This window comes from Dromiciops gliroides, chromosome 5 (assembly GCF_019393635.1).
Source record: "Dromiciops gliroides isolate mDroGli1 chromosome 5, mDroGli1.pri, whole genome shotgun sequence".
Classification (NCBI taxonomy): domain Eukaryota; kingdom Metazoa; phylum Chordata; class Mammalia; order Microbiotheria; family Microbiotheriidae; genus Dromiciops; species Dromiciops gliroides.
The window spans coordinates 45,847,669-45,870,045 of record NC_057865.1 but is presented as its reverse complement, the minus strand read 5'-3'; the positions used below and the strand labels follow the sequence as shown (position 1 = coordinate 45,870,045).

General features: G+C 37.3%; 1 protein-coding gene across 1 annotated transcript in view; it reads right to left on the bottom strand.

Annotated features, from left to right (window-relative positions):
- LOC122728697 (pre-mRNA-splicing factor CWC22 homolog) overlaps positions 1-22,377 on the bottom strand; it is a 138,288-nt gene that overhangs the window by 74,737 nt on the left and 41,174 nt on the right. Inside the window, 2 exon segments of the mRNA XM_043967498.1 lie at positions 5,249-5,419; positions 7,306-7,385. Coding sequence (XP_043823433.1) covers positions 5,249-5,419; positions 7,306-7,385 — 251 coding nt within the window.

Genomic DNA, 22,377 nt, shown 5'->3' with positions numbered 1-22,377 from the left:
GCAGTGTTAATTTCAGCAAGGTAATCAAGACAGTGAAATGGTTAGAAGACTGGATGTGAAGTCAGGAAGACCTGGGTTCAAATCTTTCCTCAGACACTTAATAGCTGTGTGATCTTGGATGACTCATCTAACTTCTCTTAGTTGCAGTTTCATTATCTGTAAAATGCGGATATAATAGTACTTATTTCCCATTGTTTGAAGATTATATAAGATATATGAAAAATTCTTTGCAAAACTTAAAGTGCTATATAAATGCTAGCTATTATTATAAGCTCTTTTTATAACTTAGGTTGGTTATGTTCAACAAAGTTTAGATATGAATTCTTTCTTAAACTTGCTGTAAAGTTGTTCTCATAGGACTATGACATAGAATTGGAAGGAACCTTAGTCATCATATAGTCCAAGCTTCTCATTTCATAAATGCATAATTTTAGGACAAAAATTGGTCCATTCACACAGGCGGCAGTGAGGATTTCATATTTAGGATGGATGTGGACTGACTTTTCTTCTCGCTAGGATTTCTTTCTCTAAATTGCCTTGCACACTGAAATTGCACTCTCATTCTAGAAGATTGCAGCCAACACAATGTGACAATTAACTATCAGTGTTCTAGCAGTAAGCCTGGTGGGGTGGCTACTCTCCTACTACTGTACACTGTAGGTCTTGAGCACCCACCAGTGTTTCCATTGAACAATTCAACTAATATGAATCCAATTAACTCGTTCAGAAACATTTATGAAGCACTAATAAGGAAATACAGTAATAATAACATGCTAACATTCTAGCCATAAATTGGTAAATAAAATGTTCCCATAAATGTAGTGTCCTTGCGGAAGAGTGCATCTAAACTTACTGGTCTATACAAGGGAGGCACATGTGTAAGGACCTCGTGTGTCCAGGAAAACTCAACTCTGGACTATAATCCACAAAGGCCTTTGGTTTCCTCTGGAAAAGCCTGTATGACAATTTGTTCATTCACAAGGCAGCTCATCCTTCGTCAGCTTCACTTGAATCAGCCCTCTTCTGGGCCTCTCCATTCTCCTCCTAGGCTGGACTACTACTGCTTCAGGTGCACTGATGAGGCTGCTCTTCTTCCTGGTTGCTGATGTATTCTTTCAGCAAAAAGAGAAAGCATAAGCCTGGTATAAGAAGATACAGGTGAGCTCCCTTGGCTAAGCTCAGATGAATTTCTACTTATTAAGCTTTAGGTGGCAGTAAAGGGAAAGGTTAAAAATCCTCTCCAGTTAGCACCTCTAAACAGTAAGTGTCAGGACCAGTGCTAAGGTTTCTCCGGAGCTCTGCTCTATGAGCTGCCATACTGCTCCAAAGTGAGGTATCATTGGTGAGATGTCTCATTTGAATCTTATACTGATAAATCAAAATCCATATTTCTGCCAGGTAAACCACAATTTGGTATTATACACTTGTCTCATTGTCACCAAGCAGTTCTAGTGGTAAAGGTTTCCCAATTATTAACTTTGAAGTCCTCATATCAGTCATATGCAAATTAGATGCTAGGCAACAGGAAACTCTAGCAATAGTTTTTCCCCAAGTAAGTACCGTTTTTCTGCCTTTTCAGCCTATCTCTCACAACTGTCCTTGGTTGTTTTTCCTTCTTTCACTTAACAAAATTTTCGATTCCTGAAAAGGGCACCCCTTATACATAAATTCAAAGAATCTTAGAGTCTATCTAGTTAAATCTATATCAAAGCAGGGATAGAGAATTACTTCTACAACATTTTTTTTTTACAAGTGGTTCTCTAGCATCTCCTTGAACACCTCCAGTGAGGTATCTTAAGGGACACCATCACACTTTTGGAAAACTCTAATTACTGGGAAGTTTTTATCTTTACATCAAGTTTAGATCAGCCTCCTCAAAACTTCCAGCTGTTAATGCTAGTTCTGTTTTATGGGCTAAGCAGAACAATTCTAGTATCTCTTATATGGGACCACCCCACCAATATTTGAAGACCTATTTAATGCCCTGTCATCTCCCTCAAATTTTCTCTTCCTCCAGGTGAAATGTCTCAAATTCATTCACTTGTCTCATATGAAAGGGCCACCCCTACAGATGTGGTAGGAGCAGGGCAGAGTAGAGCTGGATCATCATTTATTGTCTTCTATACATTGTGCCTCTCTTAAAGCTGTGTAACCCTAAATGTGCTTCTTTAAAAACCTTTGCCATGCTTTGGTACTTTTCTCCATTAAGCTTGTAATGCACTAAAACTTTATGATGTTTTTCACATAGGCTATATAACCATGCTTTCTCCTTCCTAAACTTGTGAAGATTTTTCTGCTTGTTTTTATGTCAAGCACAAGACTACATTTGTTGTTGTTGTTCAGTCCTGTCATTTACAGATATGTCCACCCCAATCCAGTGTGCCTTCCCTTGTAATGACAAAAAAAAACCAGCTGAGTAAAACCAAAGACACAGTGGCTGTGTCTGAGAGAGTATAAACTCTTTTATATCCATAGACCACCACCACTATGAGGAAAGGAAGCCATTACTGAGCCTCTTAATTGCCATCTTCACTAGCCTTTTTAGGATTTACCCTCTTTAATTTATCTGCAGTATTTGACACTGTTGACAACTCCCTCCTTCCTTTTATACTGACTTTTCTTTTGGCCTTTGTAACATCATGTTTCCCCTTTCACTTCTTTGCTCTGTTTTGCTCATTCCTCTCCTTCTTTCATATCCCTTTATATGGGTATCTTTCAAAGAAATTCTTATCCTCAGCCCTCATATCTTCTTTCTACATATCTTCTCCCCTCAGTATCCATTCCCATCACTTCAGTAATTATCTTCTGTTTGGGTGACTCCTGAATCTATCTGTCTGTCTATACATTTTTTTGGTTTTGACTTCTTCTCTGAGCTATAGACTCACATTTCTAGCTGCCTATGAAACATCTTCACCTGTGTGTCTGGTTTCTATTTTTGCCAGAAACTCTGAGAGTCTCCCCGCCCCCCCCCCCACCCCGATTGATTCTTTGTCTAGGTAAACTAGGTTATCTTTTGTCTCCATTCCTACATAGCTTTTAATTACTGAATGGGTGTTGCCTCAGACAAACTAAGACCTGGGAAAGACTAGCTTAAAAAGACCAACATATCTGGAGCCATTGCCAGTCACCCTGACCTATGTCTAGCTACTGGAGTCCTATGACTATGGAGGAGAGAGTGAAGCTGATCACTGTACAACACTGCCTCACTCAAATCCAATTGTTTTGCAAGTCAAAACTTCACTCTCCTGATGTCATTGGGCCTCTCTGAGAGTGAAGAACAAACAACAACCTGTATGTCTAGTTGATACTTCTCATTTAACATATTACACACTGAATTTATCTTCTCAAAACTTTCCTCCCAACTTCTCAATTCCTGTTGATGGTACCACTATCATTATCACCTAGGCTTATTAAAACCTCATCATCAACATGACTCCCTAAACCTACACTCAACCAGTTACCTTGAGAGATACTACTGAGGCAAAATTATTCTTCCTTCCATTCATAATACCACCTCCCTTGTTCAGTCCCTTACTATTTTTTGTTTGATCTAGTGGAATAATAGTCTTCTATCATGTTTTTCTGCTTCTATTCTTATCTTCCTCCCCACTCAGACCATCCTTCATGCAACTGTTACTATAATCTTCCTAGTGAACAAGTCCAACCATGTTATTTTTCCTGTTTAAAACAACAACATACTTTCAGTCACTTTCTAATCTTTATAGGGTATATACAAATTCCTTATCCTAGCATTAGCCCTTACCCAACTCAGACTCCCAACTATTTTTTCCCGTTTTATTTCCTTATCTCTTCCCCATTCTAACTTCTATGTTCCTGTCAGCTTGGACTTTTTTCAATCTCCCACTCATGGCTTTTATACACACCATTCCCCTTCTTGATACCAGGAGCTTGGGACATGGTGGGGTTGATGGGGGTAAAGGAAAGGTCAGTTGTTCCTCACTATGAAAGACCCTCACCCTATTTTCTGGAATGTGGAGGTAGCTTCAAGGGAAATCAAGTGTCAACAAATTCATGTGGGTATCTAAGAATAGTCTAGGGGCTGTTAAATATTGATTGGTCATTTGGAAGGCCAGCCTGGAAGCTCTTCTATCAGTAGCATTGGTGATGAATCAGTGATGGTGGGAAGAGCCATTCAAATGGCATTAGATTGTGTGAGCAAGGGAGAAGCTAGATGACACAGGGGATAAAGCACTAGCCCTGGATTCAGGAGGACCTGAGTTCAAATCTTGACTCAGACACTTGACACTAGCTGTGTGACCCTGGGCAAATCACTTAACCCTCATTGCCCTGCAAAAAAAGAAAGATTATGTGAGCAAAATGCACTCACTTTCAGAAGATGCTGGACTGACTGAATTGTAAGGATACTTGGAAAAGCATTTGGGACTTAGAGTGAGAGTGGTAGAGGTAGCTAGCTTAGTGTGATCAGGAATATAGTTGAAAATTTCATTAGCTGGGACTGATTGGAGGAGCTCGGTGATCAAAGGAGAGGGCAGCTCTGGGCCAGATTGTCTTTTCCCCATCCCCATCCCCATTCCCACTTACTATCCCTACAGATAGTCTATGTGGGAGCAAAGAGAAAAACTGTAAGATCAGATAATGGCCAGGAGAATTTCCTTCTGAAACAGAACCTAGAAGGGGAGTACCTCGAGAAGGGTTCTGGGTGACCTGGAGCATTTGGCAATGCAACACCTAGAAGTGGTTTCCTTCTCCATTTTCACTCCTCAGTTAAAATGCAGTCAGCTCCATGCAGCCCTCCCTAATTTTTCCCACTACAACCTAAAGTAAAATCTCTTCTTTGCTGAACTTTCCAGTGGATGTGTCATATACTAATGTTTATTATAGCAGTTGCAGTAGTTCAAAAGAAACATAAGGTGCTCCTATGCACTATTTGTGCATGACCTATGGTAGAGCCTTTCAGCTATTGATCTGATCAGTCACAGTTAGACACACTGTACCTTAATCCCAACACAATGAAGTCATTTTGGTCTTTTTCTAGTACAAAGGACAACCACCATTACACATTTTTAAAATCTCACCAACCATTATATATTTTTATTTTAATCAGAAAACATTTATTGAGTGAAGATTATATGCTAGGTATTTCTAGGTTTTGCTGGACAAAGATAAGAGCAAAACAGTCCCTGCCCTCAAGGAGCTTACATTCAACAGGTAGAAACAGACCTGTACATAGGGAGATATATCAAAAAATTACAAGGCAGATAAATACCTTACCCCTTCTTCTCCAACTAGATCAAGACTAGTGTCATCTGTCATTTTCCTTGTACTGGCTTCAACATCTTCCCCATGTTGCTGTAGGACTGTCTCCATCTCAGCCCAACACTGAAGATCTAAGGATATATTTATCATGTTTAGTGAATCTAAGGGGTTGGTAGCCAAGCTGGAAAGTGAAGGAGCTGACTGTCACATTGATCTCATTTATCTAATAGTATACAGTTCGTCCTTTAAATACTTGGCAATATGAACCCCTGTTGTGAATTCTGGGCTATCAGAACCAGCAGTAGCTGTCAGATTATTTTTCATAAACTATAGAGCTATAGTCCTGTATGTAGGAAAGGATATGGAATCCATGGACGTTCATTTCCTTCCACAGCCTTTTGTCTTTGATGTAATATATTTTGTTTAGTTGGAGAATTGGCATGAGATTATGACAATTTTTTGTTAAATTTTCTCTTTTTTCTTAGTTTTTAATTTAATTTTCAAGAGAATCCTCATTGCACACCACACTGCATGTGTCCTGAAAATTATTTTTATCAGCTAAAGAGAAAACAGACAAAAATTGGAAGGCTAATTATTGCCTTGAACAAACACAAACAGGAGGATGCATCTAATAGACAGAATTAACTCAACAATTAGCTAAAAATGCCAGTCTTGAATATAAAACAGATCCTAGAAGAGTGGGAATGAAGTGGCCTATTGAAAGGTATACATAAGATTGTTTACATGACTTGTCCTTCCCAGGGTACCTTTTTGGGTGGATGAATGGTCCTTGTTCTAATACTGCCCTTGCTAACAATTGGCTTTGTGCCAATGCATGAAGAATTATTGCTTGAGTACATTTCAATAAGATTTTAGAAATCATAGATATGCTTTTTGCCAGTTAGAATAGCAAATTTATCATAAAAATTTTATCCTTTTTTATCCTAAATAGCAGTTTCAATTTGGTATTTGAGAAGTCCTGACATAGTACTAAGATTCCTTTAAAAGGAAAATGGTTATCATTCCCCAATTGATAAATGATCAAAGGATATAAAGAGGCAGTTTTTGGAAAAAGAAATCAAAACCATGGTCATATGAAAAAATGCTCTAAATTGCTATTGATCATAGAATTGCACTTTAAAGCAACTCTGAGGTACCAACTTATACCCATCAGAGTGACTAATATGACAAAAAAAGAAAATGTTGGATGTTGGAGGGAATATGGGAAAATTGGAACAGTAATGCATTGTTGGTGGAGTTATAAACTGATCCAGCCATTCTGGAGAGCATTTTGGAAGTATGCTTTTGGAAGGACTATAAAACTGTGCATATCCTTTGATCCAGCAATACCACTAAGTATATAACAGCCACAGTCATAGTTAAAAATAGCCAAAAAAGAGAAAAGGATCTATTTGTACAAAAATATTTATAGCAGCTCTTTTTTTGCCGTGACTAAGAAATGGAAATTAAAAGGATGCTCATCAATTGGGGAATGGCTAGACAAGCTGTGGTATGTGATTGTAATGTAATATTATTGTGCTATAAGAAATGACAAGCAGGATGATTTCAGAAAAAAAAAAACCTGGAAGGACTTACATGAACTGATGCATAGTGAAGCGAACAGAACCAGGAGAACATTGTACACAATAACAGTAATATTATTTAATGAAGACCTGTGAATGACTTAACTATTCTCAGAAATCAGTGATCCAAGCCAATCTCAAGGGACTGAGGATGAAGGATACTATCTGCCTCCAGAGAAATAACTGATATTGATTGAGTACAGATGGAAACATGCTATTTTTCAATGTATTTTTCTTTTATTTGAATCTTCTTGAACAAAATGACCAATATGGAAATGTTTTACATAATTGCATATGCATAACCTGTATCTGATTGCTTACCATCCCAGGGAGGGGGGAGGGAACAGAAGGAGGGATAAAATTTGGACCTCAAAACTTTAAATAAAAATGTTTAAAAAAGGAAGAAGGTCCTTAAATGTTAAAATGATTACATAACATAATATTTTGAAACTCAAGAACTTGGGGAGGTGAAGGAAAAACTCACATCTTGATAGTGGCTTTTGAAGGTCTGTTGCTAAATCTTGGAGAAATGATAATGACTTCTTGAGTCCTTAATTTCCTAATCTGTAAATTGAGGGGATTGGACAAGATGGTTTAAACAGTCTCCTTCTTCTCTAGATCTGTAATCCACTGATCAGGTAGCATTAGCCATTATGGCTAATATATGTTTATAAACTGAATGGTTCATTCATCCAGGTCTTCACCCTCAGACTGCTTTCTACTACTTGACTGATATATCTCTGTCCCTCCAATCCTTCCTCTTCGATGTGTTCTAGTGGTCCTACCCCCTAAGTGTAATATCAGTTTCCTTGATGGAGTATCAGTTGTCATATTTCTGAACACCCTCTAATCTTGGGTATTCACCAAGGATCTGTCCTAGGACCTCTTTTCATATACTCCATCTCCCTCCTATGTACCCTGTACCTGAAATGCATGCCTTACTGCCTCACTCTCTTAGGTGACTTTGTTTCCTTCAATAATCTGCTCATGCATCAGCCTCTACATAAAGTTTTTCCTGGTATTCCTCTCCCCAGCAGTTGCTAGGGCCATCCTCCTCTTACAACATCTAATTTTAATTTATTTTTATGTAGTTATTTATATACATGACTCCCTCAATGGACTGTAAGCTCCTTGAGGGCAAGAGCTATTATATTTTATGAAAACTATATTCTCATAACACAATGTCTGGCATAATGTAGGTGCTTAATAAATACATGTCAACTACTTAATTGATCTCTATGACCTCATCATCTCTTATAGTTTTAGTTATCAATGCAGAAGACTGTCAAATCTGCATACAGCCAGACTGAGGTTCAAATGAGTTCAAATAATGTGAAATTTGATTTAGTGTAAATTTTCAAATGATACTAAGTTATATTTAAGGTGAGCCAAAATTCAATTAGTGCAATCCATGCAAGCTAATGGAGGATTTTGCAGTGACAATCTGCTCTTGCGTATCATTGCATGTAGATGTGATATACCATTGTATACCATATTTGTATTTAACAAAACCAACAGTTATGTTAATTCTTTAACAAGAGAGTTCATACCAAAATGGGTAGCGCTAAAAAGAAAAGGCTAGCCATTTCTTTAGGACAAAAATTTGACATAATTGAGTGCCATGAATGCTATAGTCATTTCAAATCACATCAGGATTCCTGCATTTATGATGTGGGATATTATAAAGATATTAAACTTTTTCCATTTGTGACACCTTTTTGCTCAAGAAATTTTTATGTGACCCCTGGTATGTAGTTATATATAATAGATATGGAAATCAAATATTTACTGATAATAACTTCTAAAGAAATTTATTTTAAAACAATTCTTTGGTATGTATACAACTGTACTCCTTATTAAAGATTAAAGAAATTTTGCATACTAATGTGATGGATGTGCTCATTTATTTATTTATTTTCTTATTTGTTTTTGCATAAAGAATTAAATCTTAAGGAATATTTGGTATTATAGGACATATAGCATCTTCAATCTTTTTCAGAGCTGAATGATATTTTGATTTTATAATTGTCAATGCTGAGAATGCCGCTTCATATAAATACATAGTACAAAAAGACAGAAGTATGTTTGGTACCAGTTCAGGAATGGTTGGAAATTGTCTTAATCCCAAGCCAAAATTCATTTAACAATCTTTTAGGAAACTTAAGTTTTAAAACTGTGTCACTCAAAAACTCAGAAAATTTTTCTTGAACTTATAAATGCAGATTTCTGATATTTTCTATTTCAATTGAGTATGATTTATGAACCTTAGTTTTTTAGAATCCAAATTTGAAGGGAAATATTTCTTTTTAAGTTTTTTGTGATTCTAAATTTATTTTTTATTTAGAATATACTTGTTCCCAAATTATATATAAAAACAATTTTAATGTTAATTTTTAGAACTTTGTGTTCCAAATTCTCTTCCTCCCTCCCTCCCTCCCCTCCTTAAAAAGACAAGCAGTTCAATATAAGTTATGCATGTGTAGTCATGCAAAACATTTCCATATTAGTCAGGTTGTGAAAGAAAACAGACAAAAAAACCTTAAGAAAAAGGAAGTTTAAAAATATGTTTCAATCTGTATTCAGATACCATCAGTTCTTTCTCTGGAGATGGACTGCATTTTTCATAAGTCCTTCAGAGTTGTCTTGGATCATTATATTGCTGAGAATAGCCAAGTCATTCACAGCTGATCATCTTGCCATATTGCTGTTACTTTGTATACGGTACATTTCACTTTGCATCAGCTCATGTAAGTCTTTCCAGGTGTTTCTGATAGCATCTTGCTCATCATTGCTTATAGCACAATAGTGTTTCATCATAATCTCATCCCATAATTTGTTTAGCCATTCCCCAATTAATGGGCATCTCCTCAATTTTGAATACCACTTTTGGTTTTTAACTCTTTTTGGATACAGACCTAATAGTGTTATCACTAGGTCAAAGAGTTTTATAGCCCTTTGGCCATAGTTCCAAATTGCTCTACAGAATGTTTGAATCAGTTTACAACTTCACCAAGAGTGCATTAATGTCTCATTTCCCCCATATCCCCTACAACATTTGTTATTTCCCTCTGTTGACCTATTATCTAATCCAATATGTATGAGGTAGTACTCCAGAATTGTTTTAACCTGCATCTCTCCATTCAATAGTTAGAGCATTTTTTTTCATATGGCTTTAGGTAGTTTTGATTATTTCATCTGAAAACCATATCTTTTGTTCATCTATCAATGTTTCTCAATGGAATGTCTCTCATTTTAACAAATTTGACTCAGTTCTCTATGTGCTTGAGAAATGAGGCCTGTCAGACAAACTTGCTTCAAATTTTTTTCACATTTACTATTATTAACTGTATTTTCTCCATCTTATTTCCTCCCCATGACATTTACTCTATTTTTATCTTCTTTTACCCTGTCCTTCCTCAAAAGTGTTTTGCATCTGACTTCCCCCTCCCCCAATCTTCTCTCCCTTCAATCACCCCCCATCTTCTTTCCCTCCTACTTTCCTGCAGGGTAAGATAGATTACCATACCGTAGTGAGTGTGTATGTTATGCCCTCCTTGAGCCCATTCTGAAGAGAGTAAGGTTCATTCACTCTCCAACAACTTCCCCATCTTCCCCATCCACTGTATAAGCTTTTTCTTGTTTCTTTTATGTGAGATACTTTACCCCATTCCACCTCTCTCTTTCTCTTTCTCCCAGTGCATTCCTCTCACCCCTTAATTTTTAAAAAAAGATATCATCCTTTCATATTCAACTTACACTTGTGTTCTCTGTCTAATTATACTCCATCCGGCTGCTCTAATAATGAGAACGTTCTTATGGGTTACAAGTATTGTCTTCCCATGTAGGAATTTAAACAGATTAACCTTTTAATATATCTTATAATTTCTTTTTCCTGATTACCTTTTTAATGCTTCTCTAGGGTCTTGTATCTGAAAGTCAAAATTTCTATTCAGCTCATGTCTTTTCATTAAGAATTCCTTAAAGTCCTCTCTTTCATTGAATTCCCATTTCCCCCCTGAAGGATTATACTCAGTTTTGCTGGGTAAGTGATTATTCTTGGCTATAATCCCAGTTCCTTTGCCCTCTGGAATATCATATTCCAAGCCCTCCTAGATTGTGGCTCCACAATACTTGAATTGTTTCTGACTGCTTGCAATTTTTTCTATTTGACCTGGGAGCTCTGGAATTTGGCTATAATATTCCTGGGAGTTTTCATTTTAGGATTTCTTTCAGGAGGTGATTGGTAGATACTTTCAATTTCTATTTTACCTCCTGGGTCTAGAACATCAGGGCGATTTTCCATGACAATCTCTTGGAAGATGATGTCTAAGCTCTTTATTTGATCATGGCTTTCAGGTAATCCAGTAATTTTCAAATTCTCTCTCCTGGATCTATTTTCCAAGTCGGTTGTTTTTCTAATGAGATATTTCACAGTGCCTTCTATTTTTTTCATTCTTTTAGTTTTGTTTTATTCTGTCTTGATTTCTCATAAAGTCATTAGCTTCCTTTTGCTCAATCTTAATTTTTAAGGAGTTATTTTCTTCAGAGAGCTTTTGTACCTCCTTTTCCATTTGACCAATTTGGCTCTTCAAGGTATTCTTTTCCTCATTGGCTTTTTGTACCTCTTTTACCATTTGTCCCAGTCTGTTTTTTAAGGTATATTCTTCAGTATATTTTTGTGTCTCCTTTACCAAACTATTGACATTTTTCATGACTTTTTTGTATCACTCTCATTTCTCTTTCCATTTTTCCTCTACCTCTCTTACTTTATTTTCACAGTCCTTTTTCATCCCTTCTATGGTCTGAGACCAATTCATATTTTTCTTGGAAACTTTTGATGTAGGAAATTTTACTTCTTCCTTGTCACCATAGAAACTTTCTAGGGTCAGCATTTTTTTCTGTTTGCTCATTTCCCAAGCCTATTTTTTGACTTTTAACTCTTTGTTAAAGTGGGTCACTGATTCCAGGGTGGAGGATTCACTTTCCCAAACTTAAGGGGTTGGTGCAGCTGTTTTCAGAGATAATTCTCAAAATTTTAAAGTCCATAATTCTTCCAAGGTGTTACAATTCAAGGAGAGGTATGTTTACTACTCTCCTGACCTGTGTTCTGGTCTGCAAGCAACCACAGGCTTGCTTTTCTGCCCTGGAGCTATGAACAGTCCTGCTCCACTGTGGCTGCAAGCTCTTGTATACTTGTATTCCTCCCCTGCCTGGGACCACCTCCCAAGACTGTGACCTGGGTCCAAGTATGAGCAAAACAACTGAGTCCTGCCCCAGTGCTAGCAAAGAGACCCCTGTAATCTCCTTCTGGCCAATTGTCCAACCCCTTACTGTCTGTGGGCTGAGTTCCAGAAGCAGTTGCTGCTGATCCAAAGGCTCTGGAGGCCTGGTTCTCTGGGACTAGGGCTGGGACTCTGCTGGTGTGACCTGTGCTGGGCTGTGTTCCACTCTCAAGTTGGTACAATAAACCTTTCCTGCTGACCTTCTAAATTGTGTTTGGTTGGGAAATTATTTCACCCTTTCCTTTTGTGGGTTCTGCTGCTCCAGGAATTGTCTTATGGCATTATTTGGACCTCAGGAAAGTCACTGCCTTTCCTCTACCATCTTAGTTCCCTGAGGGAAGTATTTCTGAAACTGCATCTCCAGGCACTTCAGATGATCAATTCTAACTCTTACGATTAAAACTTTGGGAAGATTATTTTCAAGTTTTCAATTATAAAATCATCTGTAGCTGTAAACATTTCTAAAAAAACATTTTCCAACCTATTTTGCCATATGTTAACTTTTTTAGTAAAACTTTCAATATAAATGTTACATTTTTTCCTTGAAGTGACATGTTTAAATCATTGAGTTTTTCAAAAAATATCCAACAAATCACAGTTTTGAAAGCTTTCTCATAATTTTTAAAATGACAAAATAGGATTTCTGCTCAGTCAAAAATATATCAACTTCATCTTTTAATTTCAATAATCTGTTTAAACTTTGCCCCTTGAGAGCCACCTTACCTCTGCATTATAGTAATAAGCTTTTTAAATTGGAGTTCATGTCTTTGCAAAGGTTTGAAAACAAATGACTGTTAAGAGCATGGCTTTTAATGACTTTAATGATTTTGATAGTATTGTGAGGCACAATATCTAACTCTGGTGATATTTTTTTGGCTCCAAGTACCTCCTAATGGACCATGCAGTGAGTAAAAGTGATATGTTCATTGCCACCAGCCTTAACTTTTGCTACAAATCCAACATTCTCACCCATCATTGATCCAGCACCATCTGTACAGATTCCAATATGCAATTTTTTCCACTGTAAACATTCATTTGTGGAAAATTCATCAACTTTAAGATATACATACATATATATAAAGTAACAAAGCAACGACTGTTCCATATTAGAAATATCAGTTGTTTCATCTAAGTGAATCACAAACTAACTTTGGGCTGCCCTTAAGACTGGTAATAAGTTGTTGGAATTGGTCATTATTAATTTTGGAAATTCCTTTCAAAACAGTATCTTTCAATCAAATAATTTTATGAATTTCATTCCCATACTTTTTCCCATGGACTATTTCTGAAATTTCAACAGCAGCAGGTAACACAAGATCTGCTATCACATAAGGCTTTTTAGTTTTTGCAATTAAATGAGTTTCATAAGATGCAAGACAGCAACAAATTTCTCAAAGCATTGTTTTTCTTTATTTGAAGAGTTTAAAAGTCATTCAGAATATTCTTTTTGTTTATTGCAGTATGCTGCATGCTGGTATTAAGGTATCATTTTAGTTTGACTGGTTGCATGCTCTCCACAGCCAAACTTCTTTACAAACTAAGCAAAGAGGTTTTTCCATATCACCATCATTATTAGAAGTAAATCCAGGGGCAGCTAGGTGGTGCACTGGATAAAGCACTGGCCCTGGATTCAGACGGACCTGAGTTCAAGTCTGGCCTCAAGACACTTGATACTTACTAGCTGTGTGATCCTGGGCAAGTCACTTAACCCTCATTGCCCTGAAAACAAAAGAAGTAAATCCATATTGTGAAAATGATTTGACACATTTTCTTTTTCTTGTCAATTTAGGTGTACTACAACCTGGTAGCAAAGACTCTGCTGCATTTTCATCAATATTTTTATCTCTTCTTTCTAAATTGAGCCACTTATCCATAACCAAAAAGTATTTTTGTCCTAAAATACAAATAAATATTGCTAATAATTTCTCAAATAAATACTAGCTTTAGTTTATGAAATTACATCTGTTTGTGCTTGATTTAAAAATTGGTGTTCACACTTACATACACAAACATCAGTTAAGGTTAAGGAAATGTTATTAAAGGGTTTTTGTCTTTATTTGCTGCAATTAAACACTTATGTTTTTGTAAAAGAAGGTGATAACCGCAATTTTAAAAAATCAAACATTCTACCACAATCCAATCCAAAGCTATGCTAATTTGATACTTACATGCTGAAGAATGACAGTAGGAAAATATTAAGTCTTTATTTTCCATAATTATACCATTAGGTTTCTGTAAGAGCATAAAACTTTGTACAGTAAAATCACTGCAATTCATAACATACAATAGTTTTGAATCTGGGCTGAAAGTGTTTCTGGCAGCATTTGTTGTTGTTGCATGGTGTGACAGCACGCACAGTGCAAAGTATGCATGTTGTGTGTTCAGAACCAAGGCTGCAGTGAAGTTGCGCAATGCAACACGGGCAAGAGCTGCCAGAAACACCTTGTATTCATTACGCATTTGATTTTGATTTAAAATTTGATTGTTTGGGCATTCAGAAACTTTTTACTGTTTCCAAACTGTTCACAACTCCCACATTCAGTTACACGACCCCATATGGGTTGATGACCCAAAGTTTACATGAGCCTTTTGTAGTTTGCAAATAGCTATAAGGAATAGAGGTATTAAAATGAGAAGAAGCATTTCTATCTGTATGGATTAAATGTTGTAAGCAAAAACACATACCTTTTAGCAGAAGAGCCATTCAGAAAAATGCTTCAAGTTTATTTAACATAGTGAATGAAAATGGTAATGGACAGTGAAGTAATTTTTACTGTAAGTGTTTGTTGGTTAAATCACTTTACAAATTGGATTTAATCATACAGTGTTAAAATTACCAGAGAAGCAGCCAGTGCAGATGAGGGTGCAACAGCTAAAGAGCCTGATGTTTTGAAGAAAATGATCAAAGAACATGGATACAGATCAACAAATGTTTAATATGGACGAAACATACTTATTCTGGCAAAGGATGCCTTCAAGAACTTACTTATATAACTAAGCAAGAAAAAAATACATGCCTCAAATTGGATTTAAAGTATCTAAGGATCATCTAATGCTATTATTGGAAGATAATGCAAAAGAGTATTTTAAATTAAAACCAGTGCTTTTTTTATAGGTCTGAAATCCTCATGTTCTGAGAGGCTACATCTGTTGATCATTTCCAGTTATTTGGTTATCCTAAATAAGAATACATGGGTGACTAAAATGTTTTGAAGACTAATTTTTAAGTTATTTTAGCCCTGCTATTGAAATATTGCAAAGACAATATTGCATTTAAAGCATATCTTCTATTTTGGCTTATCTTTATTTATAATCTCCAGACTTAAAATTTTGTTTTCTCTGCTTAATCTTTTGCTTTGTAATAAATTAAAATCATAAATACATTTTCTTTCCCTTCACTATTATATTATTTAATAAACAGAGAAAAAACTTATTTTAAAATATTGCATTGTACATTTACATTGAGCTAGAAATAGTTAGACATTGAAGATGATAAGGTCATCCACTGATCTGAGCCATTGCCAGCCATCCTGACTTTTGTCTTGCCACTGGACTTCAATGACGCTGGAAGAGAGAAGGTGAGGCTAACAGATTTGTGCAACTCTGCCTAATTTAAACCCAATTTAGGCCCAGATCAAGATATCACCTTGTGATATAATTGGTCCTCTTCAAAAACAAAGAGCAAACAACAATAACAATTGTATTTTATATATAATTACAACTTCCAATAGTGAGAATTCAAACAATGTGACCATTTCCTGAATGGATTGTCTACATTAATTGGGACATAGCTATATATACAATTCTAACTCTCTTTGGAGATGAAAACAAAAATGAAATATATTGGATGGTGGAGGGGATGTGGGAAAGCTGGAAGAGTAATCCACTGTTGGTGATGTTGTGAAAAGATCCAACCATTCTGGGGAGCAATGTGGAACTATGCCCAAAGGGCTATAAAATTGTCTATACCCATTGATCCAGCAATACCAATGCTAGTTTTATATACCAAAGACATCCCCAAAAAGAGAAAAAATAACTATTTGTACAAAAATATTTATAGTAGTTCTTTTTGTGGTGGCTAAGAATGCCCATCAATTTGGGGATGGCTAAACAAACCGTGGAATATGATGGTGATGGAATATTATTGTGCTATAAGAAATGACAATCAGTGGGCAGCTAGGTGGCACAGTCAATAAAGCACCAGCCTTGGATTCAGGAGGACCTGAGTTCAAATTCGGCCTCAGACACTTGACACTAGCTTTGTGTCCCTGGGAAAGTCACTTAACTCTCATTGCCCTGTGAAAGAGGGAAAGAAAGAAGGAAAGCAAGAAATGGCAAGCTGGACAATTTCAGAAATTCCAGGAAAGACTTGCATGAACTGATGTATAGTGAAATGAGCAGAACCAAGAGAACATTGTGCACATAGACAACAATATTGTTTGATGAAGAACTATGAAAAACTTAACTATTCTCAACAATACAATTATCCAAAACAATCCCAATACTATCCACCTACAAAGAAAGAACTGATATTGATGGAACACAGACTGAAGAATGCTATTTTTCACTTTAATTTTTTCTTTTATTGAGGTTTTCTTGTACAAAATGACTAATATGGTAATGCTTTACATAATTGTACATGTAAAACCTATATCTTGCTTACTGCCTCAGGGAGGGGGGGAGGGAGGGAAGGAGGAATAAAAATTGGAACCCAAAACTATAAATAAAAATGTTTACTACTTAAAAATGAAGTGGTTCAAATGTATTTCTTGTTTTTTGTTTGTTTTTTGCAAGGCAATGGGGGTTAAGTGACTTGCCCAGGGTCACACAACTAGTAATTGTCAAGTGACTAAGGCCAGATTTGAACTCAGGTGTTCCTGAATCCAGGGCCGGTGCTTTATCCACTGAGCCACCTAGCTGCCCCAAATGTATTTCTTGTAAACCACATATTGTGGGATTTTGGTTTTTGATCCATTCTACTATCCCTTCTGTTTGATGGGTAAGTTCATCCCATTCACATTTATAGTTATGATGACTTTTTATTTCTCTCCATGCTATTTTTCACCTATTTATTCCCCTCACCCTTACCTGCCACCCTTTTCCTCCTCACAAGTGTTTTACTTATCATTACTGCCTTCCCCAATATCCCCTCCCTTGTATCAGACCCATCTTCCCCTTCTGTTATACCCTTCCCTTTTTAAACTTCCTTAAAGGGTAAGATAGATTTCTATATTCAACTGAGTGTGTTTGTTATTCCCTCTTTGAGCCATCTTTGATGAGAGTAAGATTTAATTTTTACTCATTCCCCTCACCTTCCCCTCCATTATTATAGTTCTTTCATGACTTTGTGTGTGTGTGTGTGTGAGGGGTGACAATTCACCCCCATTCAATTTCTCCCTTCCTTCTTCCATGCAATTTCTTTCTTACCCCTTTATTTTGTTTTTTTGGGGAGTGTTATCCCATCAATATAACCTTATAACCACATCCTCTGTCTACATATACTACTTCTAATTGCTCCAATAATAGTTATTAAGACTTACAAATATTATCTTATCATATATAAATATAAACAGTTTAACAACCATATTGAATTTTTTACAGTTTTCCTTTCTTGTTTCCTTTTTATCTTTTTATGTTTCCCTTGAGTCTTGTATTTGGAGGTCAAATTTTTTATTCAACTCTGGCCTTTTAATCAGAAATGCTTGAAAGTCTTCTATTTCATTAAATGTTTATTTTTTTCTAGGAACAATACAGAGAAAATTACCATGGCACCTTACACAATGTTCCATATTTTTTAGTCTCTTTGATTTCATTAAAATGTTAATTTAAAAAAATGTTTATTTTTTCCCCTGAAAGAATATATTCAATTTTGCTGGATAGGTGATTCTTGGTGGAAAACCTAACTCCTATGCCTTCCAGTATATTATATTCCAAGTCCTGTGATTCTTTAATGTGGAAGCTGCCAAATCCTGTATAATTCTGACTGTAGCTCCGTGGTATTTGAATTGTTTCTTTTTGGAAGCTTGCAATACTTTTTCTTTGATCTGTGAGTTTTGAATTTTGGCTATGATGTTCTGGGGAGTTTTCATTTTAGGATCTTTTTCAGGTGGTGATCAGTGGAATCTTTCAATTTCTATTTTGCCCTCTGTTTCTAATATATCAGGGCAATTTTGTTTGATAATTTCTTTTTTTAATAATTTCTTGAAATATATTGTCCAGGCTTTTTTTTTTCTTTTTTGATCATGGCTTCCTGGAAGTCCAATAATTCTTTATTATCTCTCCTGGATCTATTTTCTAGGTCAGTTGTTTTTTCCAGTGGGAAATTAGCATTTTCTTCTATTTTTTTTTACTTTTTTGATTTTGTTTTATTGTATTTTGTTGTCTCATAGAGTCATTAAATTCCATTTGTTTAATTCTAATTTTTAAGGAATTATTTTCTTCAGTGACCTTTTGTAATTCCTTTTCCATTAGGCTAAATCTGTTTTTAGGGAGTTATTTTCCTCAGTAAATTTTTGTATTTCTTTTTCATGGTTCTCTTGCATTACTTTTATTTATTTCCCAATTTTTCTTCTGCTTCTCCTGGAGGAGTAATTTTGTTTACAATCTGCCCAAGTGTGGGGGTCCTGCTTCTAGGTTGCTATTGTAACCAAATTCCTTTGCTAGCAGGCCCTGGAAGGGTAATTTTGTTGCAATCTGCTGAAGGTTGGAGTCCCTTGCTGTTGGTTTGCTCCAGAAAGTGTCTCTCTGCTGGGAGGTCACATGGACATGAACTTGCTGTTGACCAGTCTTGGGCAGGGCTTCACTGCTGGTCAGCAGTGGGGTCAAAGCCTCCCTGGTGGTCTCTGTTGGTTGTGGGCTACCTGGTGAGGGTCCCTGCTATGCTGCCCAGACTACTCACCTGCCTATGGAGCTGCTGGTTTGCTGGTGGGTAGAGCCTCACTGGTGGATTGGCCCCAGTCTCAGAGCCCTGCTTCAAGCCCCCTTGCTGTGATCCTAGAAGCAGCAGCTGCTGCAGCTGCTCCTGAACCTAACTTCCCTCCCACCCAGGGAAGAAAGACCTTTCCTGCCGGGCTGGTAGGCTGCTTCCCTGCTCCTGGAATGATTCAGAGGCAGTTTTATATTGGTTTGGAGGGGAAGTTTGGGAGAGCTCCAGAGGACTGCTTCCTCACATAGCCATCGTGGCACAGGAAGTCCAAGCACCTCCTTTCAATGGGTAAATTGTAACTAAATCTACTCGTAAATAACTTATTAAAGTGCTGAAATTGTACCAACACATTGCTGACTTTAGATTGTTAATGATGTAAAGTTCTGTGATGTAAAGGTGCCAAGCCTTGAGCAGAGGACAGTGATGCCCTCAGGGACTGGTGAAATGCAAATGACTTTCTTGCATGTAATGTCACACACATACAAGCAGGGCATATTTCAAAGATTATGATCATAAGGGACTCCTTGCCAGCTCCTAAGTCCAGTTTCCCCCTGAGGGCAGAGTTGTTCTAGCTGAAATCTCTCTCTGTCACTCTTTCTTCTTCTCCATAGGAAGTACTTGCTCCATCTGCTCTGCCCATATCTGTCCCCTTGTCTTTCTTCTTTCTTGTCCATTCTGTATCCTGTCTCGTCTCCTGTTCTTCTAGACATTTTTTATGTGAAGAGGGGGATCTGTAGATATAATTTCACCCTTGGAAAATCAGAACATGCTTCCCCTTCTGTTGGGGGATACACCTTTCAAAATGTCTCAGATCTAATTTTCAGGTTTTTTTTATTGTTGCTCAGGACCCAGTTTCTTTCCTTTTTTGGCACAATAGAGGTGTCTCCTCCCTCTCTTTATGTCTCTCCATGGTTCTTAATTAAGAAATTTTAGGGTCAGAAATTGAATCACAACATGAAGTGCCAAAGGACAGTTAGAGGGGGAGTTTCTCTCTCTTTCGGCTAGTAGCCTCGACTAAGCAAACACAGGAAAAGTATATGCATAGTTACCCCCCTCCCACCTTATAAGCAGGCTAAGTGCCACTTATAAGCATGAAGTTAACAATATAATAAAGGAGGGTTGTTTTTTCTTTTAAATAAAAAGGTGATTGCAAAATAGAAATTCTTTTTAATTTGCTTTATTGTGTCTTGGTTTCTCATAAAGTCACTGGCTTCCATTTGTTCAATCCTAATTCTTAGGCAATTATTTTCATCAGAGAGCTTTTGTACCTCCTTTTCCATTTGACTTTTCAAGCTATTGACTTTTTTCTCATGTCTTTCCTGCATCACCCTCATTTTTCTTTCCAATTTTTCCTTTACCCCTCTAATTTTATCTTCAAAGTCCTTTTTGAGCACCTCTATGGCCTGAGACCAATTTGTATTTTTCTTGGAAGCTTTAGATATAGGGTCCCTGATGTTGACATCTTCCTTTGAGGGTGCCCCTTGGTCTTCCTTGTTACTGAAGAAACTTTCTATGGTTCTCACCTTTCTCTGTAGGCTCATCTTGCCTTTCTTTTACTAGACTTTCCACTTCTTAAAGTGGGGCACTGTTTCCAGGCTGCAGTGTCCCAAGCTTAAGAAGTCCCAGGTGGTATGATTTAAGGAGAATCAGGTTCTTCCCTCGTCTGGCCTGTTTCCTGGTCTTAGATGACCCCAGACCAACTTGCCAATCAACCAGCTTTGTGTGTTGTGGTTGTTAGCTCCTCCCCCACCTTGGCCACTTCTACTCGAGCCTACCACATGGTTCTCATTAGGGGTATAAAATCCAAGTTCTGCCTTAGCACCAGCATAGACCCCTGTAGTCTCTCCCCTGCCCAGGGCTCAGCCCACTCACCAGACTGTGAGCTTAGTTCCAGATGACACTGGTGCTTCAGCTGATTCAGAGGCTCTGGGGGTTTCCTTCTCTGGTGAGGACTTCTTGAGATTGGAACTGTGTCAGGGTGACTGTGGGCTTGGGCTCCACTCCTGTCTCAGCACAGCAGCTCCCTCCTTCTGACCTTCCAAGCCGTTCTTGGTTAGAAAATGATTTCAGCACATTCTTCTGTGAGTTTTGCTGCTCTGGGCATTTTCCTATGACCTTATTTGGATGTTTTTTGGAGTGATCGTGTCATGAGTTCGGGAGCTCACTGCCTTTCCATAGTAGAAAATTTTAAAGGAGCAATCATTATTCATAAAGATATATGTAAAGCCAAAAAAAAGAGGCTTTGTCCTAAATATGAGGGTTCTTTTGAGGTGGAGAGGGGAGATATTCCCCATGAATCTAATCTTGATATAATGTCACTGCCACTTGAAAGAGGCAGAAAGATAAAATTTTCCTCTTTGTCTCCCTCTCCTCCCTCCCTCTCCCCCTCTCTTCCTCTCCTTCCTTCTTTCTCCTCCTCTCCACCCCCCCCTCCATTACCTCCCCACTTCTCTCCTTCTAGTCATTTCTCAGGGCTCCATAGCAGAAGCAGGATTTGACCCCTGATATCTGCTGGGGAAACATTAAAGGCATTGTATACTCCCCACTGCAATTTAGGGATGAACATCATTACATTACCTGCTTCATGGTCTTCTGCCAGCTTATACCATAAAATGGGTTGAGAGAGCTTGGGAACACTGCCAGAGTAGGCAACAGGATATCCCCTATTCTATTGTTACTGCTTATATAACTGCCCTTATAGGGGTTAGGGGTAAGGTAGCCTTGGAGTTGAGGGTGGAAAAAGAAGGCAGTGAATTGGTTCCTGCCTTCAGTGGACACTAATGCCTTTCTTATTCAGGGTTCAACAAGCAAACCTTTATTAAGTTCCTTCTATGTATTAGGCATTGTGTTAACAGCTACAGATACAAAGAAATGTCAAAACAGTCCCTGGTCTACCTTTCACAAGCTAATTGGATAAGATAGTATGTACAAACAAGATATATACAGGATAAATTGGAGATCACCATGGAGAGAAGGCACTAGCATTGAGGATGGGGAAGTCTAGCAGGAAGGAGTACAGCTTAGTTCCCCAACTACACTTCTTTCACAAAAATCTAGAAAATATACGAGATTCTGATTAAAATTAAAATTGGGAAATGAAAGAAAAAATCACAGTGAGTCATTTTTTCAAGCTTAGCACAGCTTAAGGAGGCAACACATTGGGAAATGGATCAGTCTGACCAAGAATGTACCCCACAGAAGCAGCTAGTTGGCACAGTGGATAAAGCACCAGCCCTGGAGTCAGAAGGACCTGAGTTCAAATTGGGCATCAGACGCTTGACACTTACTAGCTGTGTGACCCTGGGCAAGTCACTTAACCCCCATTGCTCCACAAAACAAACAAAAAAGA